Source organism: Emiliania huxleyi (genome assembly GCF_000372725.1).
Source record: "Emiliania huxleyi CCMP1516 unplaced genomic scaffold EMIHUscaffold_240, whole genome shotgun sequence".
Classification (NCBI taxonomy): domain Eukaryota; phylum Haptophyta; order Isochrysidales; family Noelaerhabdaceae; genus Emiliania; species Emiliania huxleyi.
Genome location: NW_005200249.1, coordinates 138,332 through 159,885, shown reverse-complemented (window position 1 = coordinate 159,885; position 21,554 = coordinate 138,332). Strand labels below are relative to the sequence as shown.

The following is a 21,554-nucleotide window of genomic DNA, read 5'->3' as shown; positions in this document are numbered from 1 at the left end:
TGTCTCAGAAGACGCGCGCATATTTTGAACAGCGTGTGGATCTCAAGAAATACACGCACGTATAAAAACAAAAAAGAAAACGAAAATCGGTGTGGCGAGCGCTGCGCGGCGGGCCGTGCCCCCGGCTGTGCGCCGCGGCTGCTGCGCTACTACTCGCACAGCCGCGGCGCGCCCACCCGAGCACTCGTGGGTGGGCGCCCTATAGCCTCTCCGCGCAACGTGCTGGGGCACGGACAGCGGCTCTCACGTGTGGCAGCGGCAGCAGGCCCACCGCTGCACCGACTCACACTGAACAGCACGCACAGGACACAGTCACAGAACACTGCCCCTGACGCCACTCACGGCCACGGGCTACTCAGACTTGGACACAGGCACCTCGCTTAGCACTCCGTGCACGTGGCTGCCGGTTGCCGTCACCAGCGCCGCTTCCTGCCCAGATCAAACACCTGCGACAGAAACGGAGGCGATGAGCGGCCCGCGGTCGCCGTGAGAGCGCGCGTGGTGGGCGACGGCTCACCGATCGAGCGGAAGCGGTCACGCTGTGGGGGCGGCGGAAGCGGTCACGCTGTGGGGGCGGCGGCGAGGCGGGCAAGCCACCCGCAGATCCCCAGAAGGACGCCGTCGCGAGGTCGAGGGCGGGCGGCGGGGGCGGCGAGAGCGAGGCGCGAGGCGCGAGGCGGTGTTGGCGGCGGCGGTGGCGCGGGCGGCGGCGGTCACGGAGCGGGGGCGAGAGGGTGGTGGCGAGCAAGACACCCGTGCGCGCTGCGCGGTCGCCGTTCTGACTCACATGCCTGCGGACAGCGCCGACGGGTGGTGAGGAGGGCGGCGAGCCGGCGGGCACGGTGTGCGCGCGGTCGCCGCGCGCTGGTGGGCGACAGCTCACCGAGCGAGGAGCGAGGAGCAGGAGCTAGCTGGAGCGAGTCGGGATGCCCGGTCCCTCAAATCGCCAAGTCAAACAAGAATTTTACTATACAAGCCCCTCTCACAGCAGACTGGCTCGGACTGGCACTACAAGAAAAACCGCGCCGCTGGCCGACTCTCGGAAGTACGCTGTCTTCCGTGTCTAGGCGCACGCCCACGCCCTCAGCCTCGAACTGGCCCCGCTACCTGCCGCGCAAACTGGTTGGTGGGGGGGGGAGGCGGCGTCGCCGTCGGATCGTCGTAAGCAGTGCATGCAACTTTGGTCTTTGCGCCCAGAGCTCGTGGCGCGAGCAGATGCATGCGCGGTGCTGAGAACCTGGTTCTCCAGGAGGGGCAGGCCGCGAGGAGAGACCTCACACGAGCACTCAAGGCAGGGCCCCCAGGGGGTGCCGAGAGATCACACCGCCTTTTCGTGCTCCCTGGCTCCCTGCTCCCCCCTCGGTGCCCGGTGCACCCGACACACGGTGTCTCCTGAGACGCTTCCCTGTCCAAGTATAGTAAAATGTGATCTAGTATGCAAGTGCCATCTCAGAACAGCTGTGCATCTATAGATGCTTGTGGAACGCGTAACAAAAGACACGGCGCGGCTATCTCCAGGACAGCCATCGCATCCTAGAATGCCCTGTGTACCCGAGACACATGGTATCTTTGAGATGAAAAGTGCGTCCTAGAATGCGTTTTTGCATTCTAGGACGCATCGGTAAACAAAGATGGGGGGGTCGCCCCCCCAGACGTCTCTCTCGGCCCCGGGACCGACAGCAGATTTCGCCCACATGCTAAGCAACGAGTACGACGAGGTAAACGCCAAGGTCATACCAGGATCTCAGGCGGGATGGGAATCGGAACGAATGTGCGCAGAGATGATAGTGACGGTACGATTAATGATATGGAAGGGGCGAAGGTAGGCCCCTCTAGCATAGCGGAAGGGGAACTCGGCCTACTGGCGACGAGGAGGCTAGAGAAATTTGAGGTGTGTAGCATCTACACTGGGGAGATCTTCCGGACAGGAACGGCGCAGCCACCAGAGACAGTACCAGACGAACTATCACGACACACGGCAGCAGGGGGGACGCAGCTGGATGGAAGTGACGACGAGAGCGGGGACGACTTTGACAGCGTCGCGGCGCGCTGTAACTTCGACTGGCCTGCAGCATCGAATGAGCCGAAACGAGGCACGAGGGCGACGCACTTCGTACGCTACGAGGAGATACAATTAGGCAAGGCAGCTGCGCAGGTGATGGTCCTGTTTGCAGAGAGGGGAGTCAAGGAAGGCCAAGAAATCACATGGTCATATGGGGACTCATACAGGAGCCACCGCAAGAAGATGGGATACGGGGCGGGGACCAGGGCGGATCCGAACGCAATAACACCCCAGCAAGCGCGGACGGCATTCGCGAGATACTGCGAAACGATAGACGTGACGAAGGAGGAGCTAGCGTGGAACTTTGGATGCATATCGGCAAGCCAAAATAACGAGCAGGAGGCTGTCCTGGTGCGTGAGCTAATCCTGAGCAACAATAAGCGACTGTACCACGGAGCACAGAGCGCAGCAGACAGGACGGCGGCGACGGCGGACATGGCGGAGACGAGTGTGAAACAAAGGGCGGCGGGCATGGAGGGCGGTAGCGACGGGGATGGAGACGGTGACGGTGGCGAGGGAGAGGAAGGGGGTCCATTAACACCAGACAGCGAGAGGGGCAGGGAGGAAAGGGGGAGAGAGGAAGCCAACGCGACGTGCGCAGAGGATGAGGATATAAACTGGGACGACGCAGCGGAGGGGATAGGCGAGGGAATCGATCGGGGGAATGTTCTCTCGGCGCCCATGGCCTTGTTCTCAGGTTTCGTACTAATGACGTCCTTCTTGGCACTTCGGGCGTCGGTTGTGCGTATCTGTGTTGTGTCTAATTCCCCCGGTAATGTGTTATGGGTATCGGTCGCTGAGTGGACACTACCTCTAGACCATCATCTACTCTGCTTACTTCGGCCGTCGGCCGCTCGGTGGTCGAGTGGCTTCCGGATCGAATCGGCAGCTTTGACCCTTATAATTTTTTTCACACCTGAGCGGGCCCAATTTTGCTCAGGTGCACGCTTGGCGCTTGGTGTGCGTCCGTTTTTCGTCAACGGGTGGGACTGTGGTTGCAGGAGAGTACCACCACCCATCATTTTAGTTGGTATAGTACCCCACCTTCACGCAACCAGTGATTTCTTTGTTTAGTTTCCCATAAGTGGGTAGGTAGGTAGGTTACCTAAGGTAGGGGGCAGGGCGCACCGCAGGGGCCGGCCAGGTTTTTGCAGAATTTCATCATCAGGGCCGGCCACAAGCAACAAACAGATCAGAATACACCTGATTTTTGAGGAAAACTGGATGATTGGACGTAGGGTGGATGATTGGACGAAACACGTGCACACACAAGTAATATTCCACACCTCTACTCTACTGTAGTCAGACTGTACGCTCACCTGCGCGACGCGCGAGAGTTTTGCTGAATGGTCATGCGAGTTCCTTTGCGCTGCCGCGCCTGGCTGGGAGCGGCGGCGCCTTGGAGCGCTGCATCGTCGAGACCACGGCGCCGCCCCCTCTGCCGTCCCCGCTGCCGCCGCCCGCCGGGCTGAGCAGCAGCAGGGCCGCCGGGAGGGCAATGAGCGCATGCCACAGCCCGAGTAGCACGACTCCGCTGAGCATCACGTGGTACGTGGTCATGATGGCGGTCCCCGAGAAGGCGAGCAGGGAGACGGTGAGCGCCGTCGACACGCCACCCAGCGAGACTGAGGCGCCGCGGGCCGCGAGGGCCCTAGTGGCTCGCTGTTCGGGCGTGCCCTGCGCCTCCCAAAAGGCGTGCGCCACGTGTGTACAGTAGTCGATCGAGAGGCCGACCGCGAGGAGGAGGGGGACCACGGAGAGGGAGGAGAGCGGCACAGAGCAGAGCCGCATCCAGCCGGCGAGGAGGACCACCGACGAGAGGGCGCACGCCCCCATCGCGAGGGCGAAGGCGGGCTGGGCCGAGAGGAGGAGGGTGACCCCCAGCACAGAGATGAGGACGGCGCCGAGCGAGGCGAGCGTGTACCCCGCAATGGTGGCGTCCTGTTCACAGGCGGGGCTGTGAAAAGCGCCTCCCTCACAGCAGCTGCAGCGCTCCTCGAGGAAGCGCCTGTTCGAAGAAAACGTCAAAGTCCGAGTGCACGAAAGCGGCGCCGCCGAGGCCCAGCCCCTCGAGCGAGCCGCGCAGCGACAGCATCTCCCTCGCGCCGTATCCCTCAACGAGGAGCTGCACCACCGTCGCGATAGGCGCGCCGCCCCCCCCCTCGCGCACCACGCCACCGCTCGCCTCGACCGCCGCGCCGTCGCCGGACTCGCTGAACGCCCGCACCGCCCCCGGCGCGTAGGCGGCCGCATCGGGCGAGCCGCCCGCCCGCCGCCACGCCTCCGCCAGCTGGTCGGTCCACACGGGCGCGCAAACCGCCACGAAGGGCGAGCTGCGGACCGAGTGCCGCAGCCGGCGGAGCGCGCGAGAGAGGGTTGGCGAGAGGGGGATGCTGCCCCCGTCCGCAAAGGCGACGGAGGCCGCGCCGCGCCACGCCCTCGCCTCCGCCGCGGTCTCGGGCGCCGCGGCGGCGGCGGCGGTGGCGTTGCCCCCAAACGGCGGCGCGTGCTGCACGTACACAGAGACGGGAGAGGGCATCCCACGCGGCAGCGCGAGGGCGGAGCGCGACAGGAAGAGGTTCGTCGGTGCCGCCGGCGGCATCATGACGCGCAGGTTGACCCCGACGGGGAGGCGGAAGGCAGCGCCCGCAGAGAGGGAGAGGGCGGCCACGTGTAGGACGAGCGCAGCTGCGGCGGCCCAGCGCACCGCACGGCCATCACTCGCCGACGGGCAGCCGGGCTCGTCGCCTCCGCCAGCCTCTGCCCCGCCCGCCCCCCCCCCTCCGCCAACCTCTGCCCCGCCCGCCCCTCCCCCTCCGGCGAGCCGCCGCCCGCCGGCGCCGTCGAGCATGAGGCAAGGCGCCCACGCGCAGCGCTGCTGCCGCCGCCGCCGCTCGTCGATCGCGGCCGCCGCGACGAAGAAGGTGAGCTGCAGGCAGAGGTCGGCGACCATGCCCGCCGCCGAGTAGGTGCAGAAGCCTCGCAGCGCGGGGAGGGGCGAGTAAGCGGAGACGGCAAAAGCGATCGCCTAGGGGACATGTTGTCTCGAACCTGTCATGGACGTGTCTTGGACGCGAGGGGGCCAAGATGGCACAGAAGCGCGTTGGTGGTCGAGGAGAGGAGGATGGAAGGGCCCGCCGCCGCAAGTGCCGCGCCGATGTCCGCCTCGAGAGAGGCCTCGAGAGAGCTCGCGTCCGCCTGGGTCCACGAGGGGAACCTCTCCACTCCACGCCTCTCCACCCAAGTAGGCTGGGGAGGAGGCTGCGCCCGCTCGTGCTGCCGCTCCTTTTGCCGCGCAGCAAGGACGTCCTCGAGGGCTCGCACGAAGAGGAAAGCGTCGTCGACGCCGACGCCTATGGACATGACTCGGACGGTCACGGAAGTGTCTTGGACAGGTCCGACGGCGTCGTCGCCGCCGACGCCGAGCATGACGAAGAGAGCGACGCTGACCATCTCGTTGTACTTTACGCCCGCGCCGGCGCACACGCCAAACGCCGCGGCGGTCGCGAGCATGACGGAGCCGATGGCGGCGCCTCCGAGAGCGGGGCGGGCGCCGAGGCACGAGCGGTCGCGGGCGAGGAAGAGGCAGACGAACATCGAGGTGAGGCCGATCCCGACGGAGATGAGCAGCGCCGTGTCGGCGGTTGCCGACGCGATGTCGGCGTTGAAGACCGCGTTGGAGCGCACGCTGACCCGCACGTCCGCCACGCCCTGTCCGCCCGCCCCGCCGCCGCCCATGCCGCCGTCCAGAAGCAGGCTGCTCACCCGCATCTCCCAAGCGTCCACCTCGCTCTTCCTCGCGGGCGAGCCGTCGAGAAAGTAGTTTAGCAGGAGCGCGGAGAGCGCCGTGTCGTTGAGCGCCGTGTCGTTGCGCGGCAGCTCTGCCGCTCCACCCTGTAGGGGCGGCTGCGTCGCGAGCTGGCCACCGAGCAGCACCGCCGTGAAGCCGCCGTCAATCCCATCTGCGGCGACGGCCCGTGCCAGAGTGGCGGCGGGGTCCGGGTCGGCAAGCAGCCGCCGCCGGTCGTAGAGCCACAACTCGAGCGGCGACCAAACGCCGGACGAGGTTGGCGCGCCTGCGAGCGTGACCGCGCTCCGCCCCGGCGGCACCGCGGAGAGGGCCTCGTGGACAGAGAGGGAGGCGAGGAGCCCGTCGCGGAGCGGTAGAGGGGCTGCGGCGCCAGTGCCCCCGGGCTCCACAAGCACCTGCAGGAAGCGCGCGTCCGGCCGCCCCGTCAGCATCCTCACGCGGGCGGCATGCACCGCCGATGTCGACGCGTCGGGCAGCCAGAGCGAGAGCGGGTCGACCACAATCTGGACGCGCAGGAGGCCGCACCCGAAAAGCAGCGCGAGAGCCGCCGTGCTGCCCATCGTCGCCCACGGCTTGCGCGCGATGCACCTGCCGGCGCCAAAGAAGATCCGCTGCTGCCAAAGCAGCAGCGCCGGCGTCGGCGTCGGCGTCCGCGGCCGGCAGCGCAGCGCGAGGACGAGGAGCGCCGCGGCGGCGACGCTGGCGGCGACAGCGGCGGAGCCGAGGCCGCGAGGGCCGACCACCTCACGGGAGCACTCTGCCGCGTCGCCACCGCACTCACCGCACGCGTCGAAGGACAGGCCGCCAACGCCGCAGGCGCACTCGCCGGCGCCGTCTCCGGCCGCCGATGCGCCGCCGTCGCCGTTGCACACGCCGCACGCATCGCGCTCGGCGGCGGCGAAGACGCCAGCGGCGCACACGCCGCACGACGGCTCCTCCAGCAGGAAGGGAAGCTCGGCGGCGGGAGAAGCGCACATGGGGAGGGGCGGCGGCGGCGGCAAAGGCGACAAAGGCGGCGGACGAGGCGACGAGGCTGGGGGCGACCAGAGAGACGCCGCGGCGAGATCCCACGGCGCGGATCCGGCGCCCCACGGCGCAGCGGCATCCCACGGGGCTGGGAGGGCGGAGGAGGAGGCCACGGCGGTGTCCCACGGGGCTGGGAGGTCCCACAGAGGGGCGGGAGTGGCCTCCAGCGGTGCGGCCTCCGAGGCGGAGGAGGAGCAGACTCCCGCGGCGGGCGAATCTGCGACCGCGCACGATGGCCAGGCCACCGCCGGGTATCTGGCGCAGTCGAGCCGCACGAGCGCCTCGGGAGGAAAGTGGTCGAGCACTTCGCTGCAGGCGGCACGCACGTCTTCACAGACGGAGGCGCAGGGCGGCAGAGGAGCGCCGAAGGCACAGCTGGCGCCGGAGACGGAGCAAAAGAGGTCCTGCAGGCCGCTCAGGCACGACGGCTGAAAGGCCTGCAGCAAGAGCGTCGGCAGCAACCTGAGGTTGGCGGAGACGAATGCTGCGGACTGCGCCACAGCAGAACTGTTGTCGACGACGAGCCGGATGCCCGGACACTTTGGCAGCTGAGCTGGCCAGGGTGAGGCGCAGCCGGCGACAAGCGCCGCATGGGATGGGCCGCAGCCAGGAGTTGTTGCCATCAACAGCGGCGCTCCCTACAGCAGGAGCGGGGAGAACCGTCAGAGGAGCTTCACAATGATAGGGACTCGCTCCGCGCGCGGAAGGAAGTCCGCACCCCTCCCAGAGCTCTACCTCAAGAATTCTACCTAGGTTGGACAGGCAAAAACGTTTGGAAAACATGCGCGACGCTACCTCTTTGCGCCGCTCGCTCGCGGCGGCGGGAAAAAGCCGCCGATGCGGCTCGCACTCGCTCGGCGGGTATGGTGCAGATGCTCTCTATGCAGACTGTGTGCTGTATGCCACATGTCTCGCCAAAAGCGGCGGGGGCACGCACGCGCAGCACACTCAGGGGAGGGACTTCAGCACACTCCAGCCGTGGGGCTAGCACGCAACAGACAACGGCGACTACATCAAGACGGCGAAAGCCTTCATCCGCGCCGCCGTCAGCGGAGCCAGCGCCTCCCACGCATCCAGCGCCGGGTCGTACCGCTCGACCGAGCTGAGGCGGTTGTGGCCGGTACCCAATCCGCCTGCGACATAGAGCTTGCCGTCGAGCACAACCGTGGCGTGAGAGTCCCGTGCCGCCGCCATCGGCGCCACCGCCTCCCACGCACCCAACGCCGGGTCGTACCGCTCGACTAAGCTGAAGTACCTGGGGTGGCCGATGATGTAGCCTCCCATAGCGTACAGCTTGCCGTCGAGCACCGCCACGGCGGGAGACTCTCGCGCCGCCGCCATCGGCGCCACCGCCTCCCACGCGTTCGTCGCAGGGTCGTACCGCTCGACCGAGCTGAGGTGGCCGTCGTCGTCGTTGCGGCCTCCCACAGCGTACAGCTTGCCACCCAGCACCGCAACACCATAGTCGCACCGCGCCGACGCCATCGGCGCCACCGCCTCCCACGCACCCACCGCCGGATCGTACCGCTCGACTGAGCTGAGGCTGCCGTTGTTGTACCCGCCAACAGCATACAACTTGCCATCGAGCACCGCCATGGCGTGGTTCTCGCGTGCCGCCGCCATCGGCGCCACTTCCTCCCACGACTTCGTAGCCAGGTCGTACCGCTCCACCGAGCTGGAAGTTGCGCCGTCGGCCTCATCCTCGCCATCCTCATCCTCATCCTCGCCGTCAGCCTCGCTGTATCCGCCCGCCGCGTAGAGCTTGCCATCGAGTACCGCCATGCGGACATACTTTCGTGTCGAAGGCATCGGCGCCACAGCCTCCTCCTCCCACTCATTCGTGGACGGGTCGTACCGCTCCAGTGAGTTGACAAGCTCGCCATCGCCGCCTTCGCCGCCGACCACGACCAGGCGCGGCCTCTCGCGCTTCTTCAGCGTCTCCTTCCAGCCGCGGCGCCACGCGCGGCACGTCCCCTTGGCGGCGTGCTCCTTGGTCGGCAGCTGGGCGAGGATGTGCGGGGCGAGGTCCGGCGAGAGGAGGACCTCGGAGAGGATCCACTCGGGCTGCTCCACGAGCTGTGCGGCGTGCTCCTCCGCCACGCGCAGCGCGGCGTCGCTCGCGCCCGCCTGCGCCTCGATGATGGCGCACAGCTGCTCTGGCGAGAGGCCCGCGACGCGCGCGCCGATGCGGTGTGAGGCCATGGGAGGATTCCGGGTTCTTTTTATTGGAGTAGCGCCAGAGCGCGCCAGTCCCGTGCCCAGTGTTTGTCGTAAAATTCTTTTTCTTCGTCCTCTGGCGGCGAGGAGGGAGAGGGAGGGGGGGGGGGGTATGGGGGCGAGGGCATGGAGGGGGAGAGGAAGAGCAAGGGCGAGAGAGGGCAAGGGACCGGGCGCTCTTCTTCTTTGAGTTCGAGGGCCAGCCAGATTGGCGAGTGTTTTTGAGTTTGTGTTGCGATTGGTACAAGAAGAAGCCCCTCGCGGATTCCTCTTGCTCGCGTTAAGATGGCCACGCTCCAGGCGTCGTGCCGGGCGCAAGCGGGCCATTGCCAAGCGAGTGGGTGGAGCGAGCCGGGTCCTTCCGAGGAATGTTCCTTCACCTCGTATGTACCCCTCGCCGCCACGCCGCGCCGCCCCCCGATGATTAATAATTAATATTTATTATCAATTACTAACTAATAAATAAGTAATTACACCACCCAGCTGGACCCTCACTGCGCCGACTGAATACCTCTCCCCGGTGTGTGTGTGTGTGTGTGTGTGTGTGTGTGTGTGTGATCCAGCTCCGCCGTCCACGCCCCTCGCACCTATGACTCGACCAGTGTGAAGGTGAAGAGATGACACCGAGCGTGCGGGCAGCTGGCGGGCGGGAGGGGCAGCAGGAGCAGCATCATTGTCATCATCAGCAGCAGAGGAGCAGCGCCGCCGCGTCGCCGCCGCCGTCCGCGCGCCGCCGCCACCGTCCGCGCGCCGCCGCCAGGCCCGTGTGCTGCTGCAGCCGCCTCCGCCGCCGCCGCCCGCCTCCGCAGTGCCCTCGCGCCCGCGGACAAAACCAGTCATATATCATGAGCTGGTTTTCCAGAGCGTACAAGACCTGCATCACTCCATGGCACGATCGGCCGGCGTTCCAACCAGCGCTCTTATGCTGCCGGTTCGAACCCCGGCCTTCGTGTCCTCGCGGAGCGACGCGGATCGCGCGCGTGTGCGACTGCGACAAGACGAGAAGCAGAAGCGAACGTCGATGTTTTTGCTGCCGCGGCCGCGCCGCGACCTCCCGTTTGTTTTGGCGCCGATGCAGCGCCGTAGTCTCTCGCCGCGCGAGATGGCGCCGCCTGAGGGAGGGTGTAGAGGATGTAGAGTGTAGAGCGCTGTAGAGCTGTAGAGCTGTAGAGCTCTACATCCGCCGCGGGACGAGGCGGGTGCGTTGTAGAGCGATGTAGAGCGCGATTTTGTTGTAGAGTTTGTTGTAGAGGCTCTACAGCCAAACCGCCGGGAAGGCAGTGACTCAAAGAGGTCGAGTCGCACTAATGGGGTGTCTCCGAGCTTACTGGAGCTCTGATGGACGGCCCTGACTATCCCTGACACACAGAGAGTCACTCTGACGGCACACAACACCCTATAACTGCGTCATGACCAGCCTGCCATGCGTCGCCGGTGCCGCATTCGTCGCTGTGCTTCTTTAGCAGGCGGTGGACTGTCGGCTGCGAGGACGGTCGCATTTGCGCAAGGCGAGGCGAGCATTCAGACGCGTTGCATGCGCCATGACTCGCGCCAGCGCGTGCGGGAGCTCCTGGCTGAGCGTTGAGTCCAGGCGAGTTGCGCTGGCCACTATCGCTACGCCGAGCCGAGCTGACGCGCCGAGGCGCCGGCCAGTCGCAGCCGTGAGGCATACCACAGCAGCAGAGGCACCTGCCACCCATTGGGCGGGCAGGCAGAAGGCCAGGGCAGCACTGGCAAATGCAACGCGCCTAATGTCGGAGAGCGACCGTGCCTCGTTCGCCGCTTATCATGCAGAGTTTGTTGTGGAGATTTCACGTTGTAGAGCGCCTCTACATCGCTCTACAACGCACCCGCCTCGTCCCGCGGCGGATGTAGAGCTCTACAGCTCTACAGCGCTCCAGAGCGCTCTACATCTCTACAGCTCTACAGCGCTCTACACTCTACATCCTCTACACCCTCCCTCAGGGCGCCGCCGCGGCGTCGGCGCCGCGATCAACCGCGCTCCAGCAGCGAGCGGTGCAGGGCGGCTACCGACATGACAGTTGGCGACGGCGTCTAAAGAAAGAAAGAAAGAAAACAGACAACCCAAGGGAGGGATGGGAGGACGGCACGCCGCCACCACACAGGGATTTTAAGGAGAGGTGTGTGGTGCGCTAGCCGTCGCCCACCCTAGGGAGTCTGCCTCTTCCTATCTCTCTTCGCAGTCTCTCTCCGATTCTCGCTGCAACCTTCATGCCACCTCGCGGTCGTCCCACTCTCGTCGTTCTCTCCCTTGTCATTTCCTCCTCTGTCGCGTCGTTCCCTTCTTCCTCGTCCTGTGACGCCGCCGCCTGCCGGTCCCTTGTTCTCGCGGCTTCTTTCGCCTTTCGGCGCAACTCCGTCCTCCTCGCACGATGGCGTCTAGCTCAAGGCGTTCACCGACTCGTTTTCTTGTCTATCGCCTTCCATCTCGTGTCGCCTGCAGCGTCGCCGCGCACTGCTCGCATGGTTGTCAGAAGCACGGTGATGCTGCTAGTCGCGTCCTCCAGCGGTGCGGCGGCGGTCGCGCTCGGGTCTCGGCCGGCTCCCTCCTCAGCAGCGCGGCGCGGCGGCGCGCTGCAGATGGAGGCGGGCGAAACAGTGCTCGACGTGTCTGACCTGTGCGCGGCTGTGGGCGAGACGCCCATCCTGAAGGGAGTGAACCTGAAGGTGCGCAAGGGCGAGGTGCACGCCATTATGGGGCCCAACGGCTCGGGCAAGTCCACCCTCTCGAAGGTCATCGTCGGACACCCAGCTTACGAGGCGCGGCCGCCCGACCGCCCGCGCCGCCCGCACCGCCGCCGCGGCCGCCCGATCCGTGCGGCCCACCCTGCCTCCATCTCCTCCGCAAGGTGACGGGCGGCTCGGCCCTCTTCGAGGGTGACTGCCCGCTGCGGGAGGCGGCGCGAGATTCGGTCGAGGTGTGACGCGAGGTGCGCGGAGGTAGGCGAGGACCTGCTCGAGCTCGAGCCGGAGGAGAGGGCGCAGCAGGGCGTCTTCCTCGCCTTCCAGTACCCCGTCGAGATCCCGGGCGTCGCAAACAACGACTTTCTCCGCCTCGCCGTCAACAAGCGCCGCCAGGCTTGCCCGCCCGCCGCGAGAGAGACGGAGGGGGCGGAGGAGGGGAGGAGGGGCGGCGTGTGTGTGCGTGTGTGTGTGCGAGTCCTCGACTCGCCTTTGCCACGGCGCGCAGGCGCAGGGCCTGGACGAGTACGACCCGATCGAGTTCTTCGGCGTCTTGAGCGAGAAGATGAGCCAGGCGCGCGCCACCCGGCCGCAGGGCCATGTCCACGACACGTCCCCGACACGTCCCCGCGAGACGCGTCCCCGACACGTCCCCGACACGTCCCCGACACGCGCCGCCAGGTCTCGATGAGCCCCGACTTCCTCGGCCGCGACGTCAACAGCGGCTTCTCGGGCGGCGAGAAGAAGAGGAACGAGATCCTGCAGCTGGCTCTCCTCGAGCCTTCCCTCGCAATCCTCGATGAGGCGCGAGCCCTGCACACATCAGAGCCGTCCACACATCAGACGCGGAGGCGCTCGTCGAGGCGTGCAGCTCCCCCTCCCCTCCCCCCTCTCCAGACCGACTCTGGTCTCGACATCGACGCGCTCAAGACGGTGGCCGCGGGAGTCAACGCCTACAGGGGCGAGGGCAACGGGATCGTCCTCATCACGTGCGAGATCCACCCGAGATCTACCCGAGATCTACCCGAGATCCACCCGAGATCTGCCCGAGATCTACCCGAGATGCACCCCTCCCTCGCCCGCCTCGCCTCCGCCCCTCGCCCTCGCCGCCGGCCCGCCCGCCCGCCCCTGCCGCCCGCCCGCCCCTGCCGCCCGCCCGCCCCTGCCGCCCGCCCGCCCCTGCCGCCCGCCCGCCCCTGCCGCCCGCCCGCCCCTGCCGCCCGCCCGCCCCTGCCGCCCGCCCGCCCCTGCCGCCCGCCCGCCCCTGCCGGACCTTTGCGAGAGCCCGCCTTTGCGAGAGCAGCTCCGGAGAGCCTGCGCGTGCCCTCGCCCTCCCCGCAGGCACTACCAGCGGCTGCTCGACTACATCAAGCCCGACTTCGTGCACGTGATGTCTGACGGGGAGATCGTCCGCTCGGGCGCCAGACTAGCCGAGAGGACCCGAGATGACCCGAGATGGCCCGAGATGGCCCGAGATGACCCGAGATGACCCGAGGACGACGCGCCACAGCGGGCCGGAGCCAACCCACGTTTCACCAAGCCCAAGATGCAGATGGCGCGAGATGAGCCGAGGTGGTCCGAGGTGTAGGCGGGCCGGAGCTCGCCCTCGAGCTCGAGAGCGACGGCTACGCCTTCCTCGACGCGGGCGCGCGCTCAGACGCCTGAGCGAGGGCGACGCAGCCGCGACTGCGCGCCGGAAGCGGGACGCCGCGCTGCGGCTGGAGCCCTCTGGCTCTTCGCGCTGCCCGTCCTCTCCTCTCCCTTCCGGCGCTTCGCCCGCGGCCGTGCCGAGCAGCTACGTCGCGCCTCTGACTCTCGGATAGCGCACTGCGCAGCGGACAGTGGTATCAGAAGTCTCAACTTGCACACACTAGCACCAGCCACCACAGTGACTCGCCGTGTGCGCGACTTTTTCCATTTTCGGCGGCTTTCAGTCGCGCTACGGCTTCGTTTATGGGGGCCATACTTGCCACTCGCGTGTCGTGTGAATTTTGGGTCGCGCTCGCGGCGAGCGCCGTGTCTCCGCCGAAAGGCGAGACGCGATCGAGACAGGCGCGAGGCGGCGATCGGAGATTCGCGAACACATACATAGAAGCGACGGCATGAAGACCGCGGCAGGGCAGGGGTCCGGACGCAATGTGACTCGAGGGCGAGAGGCAGAGAGGGAGAGGGAGAGGGAGAGAGGGAGGGGGCGTCTAGCGGAGAGGTCAACAATGCACAAGAGAGAGAGAGAGGTCGAGAGAAGGGGCGGAGGCGCCCCGCCCCGCAGCCTGCGGGATAGCAAAGCCTGCGGTCTCGGCGAGGCTTCCGCTCCCTCCCTCGCGCCGCTTTGTCCCCTAGACCGCGCACAGCTTGAGCACGTCTGCGATGAGGTCGTCCCACGCCTCCTCCTCCCGCACCTGCCCACGGCGGAGCCACCGCTGAGCTCGGGGCGATCCGAGGCGGTTGCGATCTCGGCTGCCCCCCGGCTGCCCCTCGCCTTGTCCGTGTCGAGCAGCGCCTCGGGAAATCTCGGGTAATCTCGGGTAATCTCGGGTCATCTCGCCTTGTCCGGGTCGAGGAGCGCCTCGGGTAATCTCGGGTACTCTCGGGTAATCTCGGGTCATCTCGCCTTGTCCGGGTCGAGGAGCGCCTCGGCGCACACCTTGAGCTTCTCGAGCTTCTCGTCCTTCTTCTTTGTGAACTTCTCCACGCCGCTCCGCTCCAGGAACTGGTCGAGCTGGTACTCGCCTGCGGGGTCAGGGTCAGGGTCAGGGTCAGGGTCGGTGGTCAGGGTCGGTGGTCAGGGTCGGTGGTCAGGGTCAGGGTCAGGGTCAGGGTCAGGGTCAGGGTCAGGGTCAGGGTCGGTGGTCAGGGTCGGTGGTCAGGGTCGGTGGTCAGGGTCAGGGTCAGGGTCAGGGTCAGGGTCGGTGGTCAGGGTCGGTGGTCAGGGTCGGTGGTCAGGGTCAGGGTCAGGGTCAGGGTCAGGGTCAGGGTCGGTGGTCAGGGTCAGGGTCAGGGTCAGGGTCAGGGTCAGGGTCAGGGTCAGGGTCAGGGGTCAGGGTCAGGGTCGGTGGTCAGGGTCAGGGTCAGGGTCAGGGTCAGTGGTCAGGGTCAGGGTCAGGGTCAGGGTCGGTGGTCAGGGTCAGGGTCAGGGTCAGGGTCAGGGTCAGGGTCAGGGATAGGGTCAGGGTCAGGGTCGGTGGTCAGGGTCAGGGTCCCTCTCCCGCGGTCGAGCAGGAGGCCAGGAGGGGTCTGCCGGGACACTGTCTACCGGGAGGGGGGTCTCCGGGAGGTGTGTGCTGCCCCGGGGGGAGGAGTCTGCGAGGCGTCTCGGCACTGTCTCGAGCTCGCACCGAGCCGCTCCACCACGTCGAGAGGCGTGCCTAGACAAGAGCACCACTCCGCCGGTGACTCGGCGACTCGCTCCTAGCCTCCTCCCCTCACGCACGAGGCGCCCTGGTCCCCGACCGCTGTGTGGTCTGCTCCGGCCGCGATGAGGACGCGCAAGCACTGCGCGTTGGCGTAGCCCGCCGCCATGTGCACCTGCGGAGGGCGGGGGCTCCGAGTGGACCATCTACCCTTTCGGACCACCTGCCACCACCTGCCGCCACCTGCCGCCACCTGCCGCCACCTGCCCCGTCCGCCCTGCAGAGGCACACTCACACCCCGAACCCGAACCCTAACACACTCGCCGGCGCGAGGTTCGCCCTGTGTAATTCAGGCTGCCCCTGCACTCACCGGCGCGAGGCCCGCGTTGTCCCTCGCGTCGATATGTGTGTATCTATGTATCTATTTCACCGGCGCGAGGCCCGCGTTGTCCCTCGCGTCGACGTCGGCCCCAAAGTGGATGAGCAGCACGCAAGCGGGGGCGAGGCCGATGCCGCACATGAAGTGGAGGCCGGTCCGCCCGTTGGGGTCGCGGAGGTTCGGGTTCGCTCCGGCGAGGAGCGCGTCCAGCAGCTGCGTGCCTGCGCACAGCCACGCAGACACCGGCGCGTGGGGAGAGGCCGGGCGGGCGTGGCGGGCGAAATGGGCAGAGAGCGGGTGGCGGCGGGCGGAGGCGGTCGGCAATGCGGGCGGCGCGCACAGTTGGCGTTCTGCGTCGCCTCGAAGAGCGCCTCCTCCTCGGGCGAGCGCTTCGGTATCGGCGGGCCGGCGGGCTCCGGCGCAGGCGCAGCAGGCTTCTTCACCGCGTTCACCTTGATGGACACGGTCGCATCTGCGGGCGGCGCGGCGGCGGCGCGGGTCGGGAATAGCAGGCGTGGTCGCGGCCGCGGACGGAGAGCGCGCACCGTCGGCAACGATTTCCGGCGCCGCCGGCGCCGCTCCTTCGCCCGGCTTCTTGACGCGGATTGCAATTTTGGTCTCGGGCTCGGGCGGCTTGACGACGACGCTGACGTCGTCGGCCTCGTCGCGGAGCAAAGCGGGACGCGCGCGCGTCGCGGCAGGGGCGTGCGGCAGCCGAAGGATCGGCTGCAGGGCGGAGACAGTGGCGAGCGAGGCCAGGGCAAGCAGCCAGCTCGAGCAAGAGGTCGTCATCCCGTTCGCAGGCAAAAGAATTTTCATCGGGGTTACGAACATACCCGTAGGTGAACTGCTGACAGGGTTTGCGATGAGGAGCGATCCGAACGTGGTATTTTGGATGCAGCACACGGGGCTAACCTTGGATTGTCGGCTTTCTTTCTTTCTTTCTTGGGCTAAGAGACGCCGTTGGACCACCCCGCTTTTGATGGTGCGCGCCTCCGCCCTGCCCGTGGCAAAAGAAAGTCACCCGCCAATTACTCCTTCCCCGAACCGCCGCCCTCCCGCCTTCCGCCCTCCGCCTTCGCCATCCCCATCTGTGCATTCCAACTCCCTCCCCTCCGCATATATTGCGGACTGAATTGTAATAACCGAAAAACGTTCGTCCGCTCGTTCGCGCTCCGCAACGCGCCGCGTCTTCCGGCGCGACGATGGAGACCGAAAAGCAGGTTCTGCTCTCGCCCTCCTCCGCCCTCGAGCCTGTTGGCCCTGCCAAGACGCACTAGTGATGAGCCCCCCACGTCGAACTTACTTCCCGACTTGGCCGACTCTATCCCTTCGAACCGCAAGGGTGGGAGATTTGAATTTGAAGTTGAATTTAAGTTGAGTTGCGCCGTGTCTCGGCGCCAGGCGATGAAGTTGTTGATGGACGGCTGGTTTCCTGGCGGCCTTCCTGGAGGCCGTGCTGATGCAGAGGGGCCGGTGAGCGCGAAATGGCAGGCGCCGTTGATGGAGATGGTGTCGGGCAGCGGCACGTCGATGGAGATGGCGTCGGGCAGCGGCATGCTCACAATGCAACAGGCGCTAGTGCTGATGGCGGATGCCTCGGGAAAGGCCGGGGCGATGAGCCAGGACATGGTTGCGGACTTAATCCACACACACGCCAAGAAGGGCTGTCTCGTCACCTATAGAGGCGGGGGACGGATCTTACAAGGTCGCGGCCATGGTCTCCGCCGACCCACACGCCACAACGACCCCTGGAATTGCGACTCGCCGCTTTCCTCCCGCTGTGATTCTGTCTGTGTGAGCTCTGTGTCTTGATTTGCCAACAATGTACCTACAATCAAAGGGACTGCGGCAGAAGACGCCCAATCTTGCACAAGTGCAAGAAAAACACCACCGAAGGACCGCTCGCAATGGACCATTGGGTTTGGACATTGAGGGCGAGACGATCGAGGGGTCCCGTACCATGCGGAATCGACCCTATCCAGTGCTCAAGTGCTCAACAACGAAGGCGCTCTCAGAAATAAAAAAAGCCACTGGAATTTCCCATGTTGCTCACGCTGCCTCGCGCCACGCGCTTCGCTGCGCCTCCCTGCTTGTCCCGCTCGCTCGCCACTCGCCGCCGCAGCCGCCCTCCCGTGACGAACGACGAGGCTGTGCGCGTGCTGCAGCGCCTCGCCTCGTCGCCCGCCTCGCCCGCCGCCCGGACCGGGCTGGCCGACTGCCTCGAGCGGCTCGCAGAGGTGCATGCACAGCCACCGCCTAGCTCCCTGCCGCCCGTTCGAGCGGCGGCCCCGCCGGATGCGTCGCCGTCTTGCCAGTCGCCGCACCTCCCGCTCCAAATCCGCTCGCACCGCTCCGCGACCGCTCGGCTCCGCCGCTCCCGCCACCCGCCCAGCCGTGCCTTCCAGCTCTCAACCCTCCCCTGCCCGCACCGAACCCCCCTGCCCGCGGCCCGCAGAACAAGCAGAGCGACCTGGCGTGGCGGCTGTACACCCGGCTCGACGCGGCGGGCTCGGCCTCCCTCGCCAAGCCCGAGTACACCGCCTTTCTCCACGCCGTCGGCTCGATTGGCGTCGCGCCGCTGGCCGCTCGCGCAGGCGCCGGATCGAGGCGGCGCGCGAGGCTGACCCCCGACCCTGGCCCCTGACCCTGAACCCCTGGCCCCTGACCGCAGGCCGGATCGAGGCGGACATGAGGGCGGCGGGCGAGGACGACCCCCTCTGCGAGTGGCAGCTCTGCGTGCTGCTGCAGGCGGCGGCAAGCGCAGGGCCGCTCCGAGGCCGACCCGAGATGAGCCGCTATGGAACCAGAGTAGGCGGCGGCCAACGCCGGCCGCTTCGACGACGCGCGCGCCGCGTACGAGGGCGCGTGCGCCGCCGCCGCCTCCGCGGGCACGCCTCTCTCTCCAAAGGCGTGGCCGGCTGCCACCGGGCGTGATCTCGCGCAGCCTCGCGCAACCTCGGCCCATCTCTCTCCAGGTGGCTCGCTTCTACGTGGCTGCCTGCGCGCGTGCCTCCGAGCCGGAGCGGGCGCTGCAGGCCCTGCAGCAGCGCTTCCCCCGCCCGACCTCGCCGGGGGACTGAGCGAGCGACGACCCTCTTCTCTCTCTCTCTCTCTCTCTCTCTCCGCAGGCCTTCGAGCGGCACCTCGCCTCCGACCTCGCCTCCCCCGGCCGCGGCCAGGCGCGGCACGACCCTCGCCGAGGCACCGTGTCGGAGGGCGCGTCCACGACACGTCCACGACACGCACCGCAGGCCCGCCCCGCCCTCACCGCGCTGATGAACGCCTTTGCGCGGCGCGGAGACCTCGCGACGCTCGCGGCGCTGCAGCGGCGGGCGGACGAGGCGGGCGTCCCCCTCTACACCGAGCGAGTCAACGCGATGCTGCTCGGCTGCCGCGAGGTTGGCGACGCGGCGGAGGCGGTGCGGCAGTACGAGGCGGGCCAAGGGCTAGCTCGGCCTCGACATGTCCTGTGCATGTGCATGTCCCCGACACGTCCGCGACATGCCCCCGCCAGGCGTGCCGCTCGCCGGGCGGGCCGCTGCCAGACTCGGCCACGCGCAAAGCCGCTCCTCGCCCGCCTAGTTGCTGGCGGGTGACGGGCCGGCTTGCCTCCTCACTAGGTGACCGTCAAGCTGCTGCTCGACGCGTGCGAGCGAGGAGGCGCCATCCACACGGCGCTCGACCTGTACGAGGCGGCGGCCGGGGGAGGGGGCGGCGGGGAGGGGGAGGGCGGAGGCGAAAGGGGAGGAGGAGAGGGCGGCGGCAGCCTCGAGGTCGACGCGCTGACCCGCAACTCGCTCATCCGGCACTACTTGCGGGCGGGGCGGCCAGAGGGCGCGTTCCGCGTCTTTTCGGAGGCGCGGCGGCGGGGCCAGACGCCGCCCGCCAACCTCAAGGTGCTGGCCGCGCTGGCGGAGGGGTGCTCGGCGGCGAGCGAGGTAGCGGAGACGGAGGAGGAGGGGCGGAGGTGGATGGGGCGCGCCCTCGAGCTGTACGCCGCGAGCGAGGCGCTCCTCGCCGCCCGCGCCGACCTGGCGTACGAGAGCGAGCAGGGGGGAGGCGCGGGGCGGCCGGGAGCGGGGCGGCCGAGCCGGGGGAGCGGCGGCGGGAGGGGGCGGTAGCGTTAGGGTTAGGTCGGGAAGACTTGGGGGACCACGATGGGAACGGCACGCCACCACACATTGCACATTGGAGAGTGTGGTGGCTGCTACGTTAGCCGTCTCCCCAATTACATGTTTAGGAATCCTAGCGCGTATAGCGGGCGTCCGTCCCTCGGGCGTCGGAAAGGAAAACAGAAAATTAGGAGGGGCCAGCGGACGCGCACACCTCGCCGCGCCGCTCGGGGCACCGCACTACACAGTGGGATATTTCAAGGAAAGGAAGTGGCGTACATCGAATTCTTCTTTCGAATGGTGTACCTGTGTTAGTGCCAGTGCGCGCCAGTCGCGTGCCGAGGGCGGCGTCAGTGAGAGAGAGAGAGAGAATTCTTGATACGAAACCACGACGACACACACCAGTCGACTCGCATCGGTTGCCTCCATGAACGGCGGAGCTATTCTCGCGCCCACACCACACCTGGCTCCAACGTGGACACGCCCATAGCTGGGGACACTACTAGGTCACGCATGGCATCACAGAAGTTTTATCTCTGGGCCCCGAAAGGCATCTCTAGCAGTGTCGTTACACATGCGCCCTCCCCTCCTGGGCGCATGCGCCTCACGTCTCGCCAGAGCATAAGCCCTTGGCGTGTGGCGAGACGAGTTTTTCGCCATGCAGCGAGCAGCAAGCCGCCCGCCGCAAACGGCCGGAGGCATCGCCGCAGCGCTGTCTGCGCCGCGGTCCCGCACCCGTCGACGCAGCTCCCCCCGCGGAAGACCGCGCGTAGCGACGCCTTCACGATCGAGATGAGCGCGCTCGAGGCTCGCCCACCTACTGCCCCTGAGAGTTGGTTATGAGTGGGCTCGGCTCCCCCCCTTGGGATCGAAGCTTCCACGACCTCACACCCAACACCACAGGTGGGATCAGAGAGAGACTCCGCACCGGACACCGCCCGGGCACAGACTCCCTACCCATCGGATTGCACAGGGCCCCCTCGGAGCAGCCCACACACAATCACGCATCGGCAGATTGAGTGCCTGAGTCAGGCAGACAGCAGACAAGGATGAGAGAGGAGAGAGAGAGAGAGAGGAGAGAGGAGAGGGTGAGGGTGTGTGCACACGTGTGGAGAGGGAGTGTGTCTGTGGTGGGCTGTAGTCCTACTACGTGGTTAGAACCACGCGCCCCTCAGGAGCTTAAGGTAGAGCTGAGCGTCCCAGACGCCTCGGTGCCATCCACCGGGTGAGACCATCCGGATCTACCGGGCGCGCCTCCGGCGGGCCCGTCCCCGCGATGGCCCACGGTCCTCCGTCGCCAGGTCGAACCCCCTGCCTCCCGGTTGACCCCCCGGTCCCCGTACACGACCATGAAATAAACTCAAAGTCCACCACAGCCACCAGCCTCCACCTCCACCGTCGAGCCGCCACCGCTGCCGCCCGCGACGCCGCCCGCCGCGTCAGATAGCCGCGACGCGCGCATCGAGTCGCGTCGGAGAGCCGCGCCGCACCAGCAGCAGCACCTGCACCACCAGCAGCAGCAGCAGCACCACCACCACCACCCGAGAGAGAAGCGCACCTGCCCGACGCCGCCCGCCGCGTCAGACGCTCGCGACGCGCGCGTCGAGCCCAGTCGCACAGCCGCGCCGCGCCAGCAGCAGCATCGGCACCAGCAGCAGCAGCACCACCACCACCAGCAGCAACAGAAACAGGCAGTGCAGGCGCAGAGGCGCTCGCAGAGCGGCGCTCAGCGCCGCGCACGCCACGCCGCGGACCGTCGGACGAGCGCACCGTACGTCGGCGGCGAGCCGCGTCGCCAGCCGTCTCGCGAGAGAGCGGCGCCGCCGCGTGCGCGCAGCAGCCACCGCGGCAGAGGCGAGCCGCGGCGACGTCCGCACTAACGGATAACGGC

At 67.3% G+C, this 21,554-nt stretch overlaps 4 protein-coding genes across 4 annotated transcripts; 2 read left to right on the top strand and 2 right to left on the bottom strand.

Annotated features, from left to right (window-relative positions):
* Positions 1 to 3,412: 3,412 nt before the first annotated feature.
* EMIHUDRAFT_236803 (hypothetical protein) lies at positions 3,413 to 9,101 on the bottom strand (the record flags this gene model as incomplete). Its single annotated transcript, XM_005778687.1, has 8 exons — positions 3,413 to 4,003; positions 4,086 to 4,395; positions 4,561 to 4,782; positions 5,157 to 5,773; positions 5,849 to 6,461; positions 7,131 to 7,537; positions 7,635 to 7,710; positions 8,869 to 9,101. 8 exons carry the CDS (start codon positions 9,099 to 9,101, stop codon positions 3,413 to 3,415), a joined length of 3,069 nt encoding a protein of 1,022 aa, XP_005778744.1.
* A 2,506-nt stretch (positions 9,102 to 11,607) lies between these two features.
* On the top strand, positions 11,608 to 13,742 carry EMIHUDRAFT_443440 (hypothetical protein). The gene is made up of 8 exons (XM_005778686.1): positions 11,608 to 11,897; positions 11,987 to 12,014; positions 12,082 to 12,215; positions 12,328 to 12,393; positions 12,501 to 12,623; positions 12,717 to 12,808; positions 13,161 to 13,237; positions 13,408 to 13,742. Exons 1-8 carry the CDS (start codon positions 11,622 to 11,624, stop codon positions 13,482 to 13,484), a joined length of 873 nt encoding a protein of 290 aa, XP_005778743.1. The 5' UTR covers positions 11,608 to 11,621; the 3' UTR covers positions 13,485 to 13,742.
* Positions 13,743 to 14,155: 413 nt separating this feature from the next.
* Positions 14,156 to 16,340, bottom strand: EMIHUDRAFT_115094 (hypothetical protein; the record flags this gene model as incomplete). Its single annotated transcript, XM_005778685.1, has 7 exons — positions 14,156 to 14,218; positions 14,464 to 14,549; positions 15,139 to 15,184; positions 15,246 to 15,344; positions 15,600 to 15,769; positions 15,889 to 16,020; positions 16,094 to 16,340. 7 exons carry the CDS (start codon positions 16,338 to 16,340, stop codon positions 14,156 to 14,158), a joined length of 843 nt encoding a protein of 280 aa, XP_005778742.1.
* Positions 16,341 to 17,592: 1,252 nt separating this feature from the next.
* On the top strand, positions 17,593 to 19,726 carry EMIHUDRAFT_469011 (hypothetical protein; the record flags this gene model as incomplete). The annotated part of the gene is made up of 8 exons (XM_005778684.1): positions 17,593 to 17,788; positions 18,007 to 18,145; positions 18,223 to 18,299; positions 18,364 to 18,416; positions 18,460 to 18,526; positions 18,680 to 18,970; positions 19,066 to 19,143; positions 19,184 to 19,726. Coding segments are annotated over 8 exons (1,390 nt in total), but the record flags the coding sequence as incomplete, so codon positions are not given.
* Between the last annotated feature and the right edge of the window lie 1,828 nt (positions 19,727 to 21,554).

Coding starts and splice junctions, on each gene's coding strand:
- EMIHUDRAFT_443440 (XM_005778686.1), top strand. CDS start 11,622: ATGCTGCTAGTCGCGTCCTCCAGCGGTGCGGCGGCGGTCGCGCTCGGG. Junction 11,898..11,986: donor TCGGACACCCAGCTTACGAG/GCGCGGCCGCCC, acceptor CTCCTCCGCAAG/GTGACGGGCGGCTCGGCCCT. Junction 12,624..12,716: donor CCCTCGCAATCCTCGATGAG/GCGCGAGCCCTG, acceptor CCCCCTCTCCAG/ACCGACTCTGGTCTCGACAT.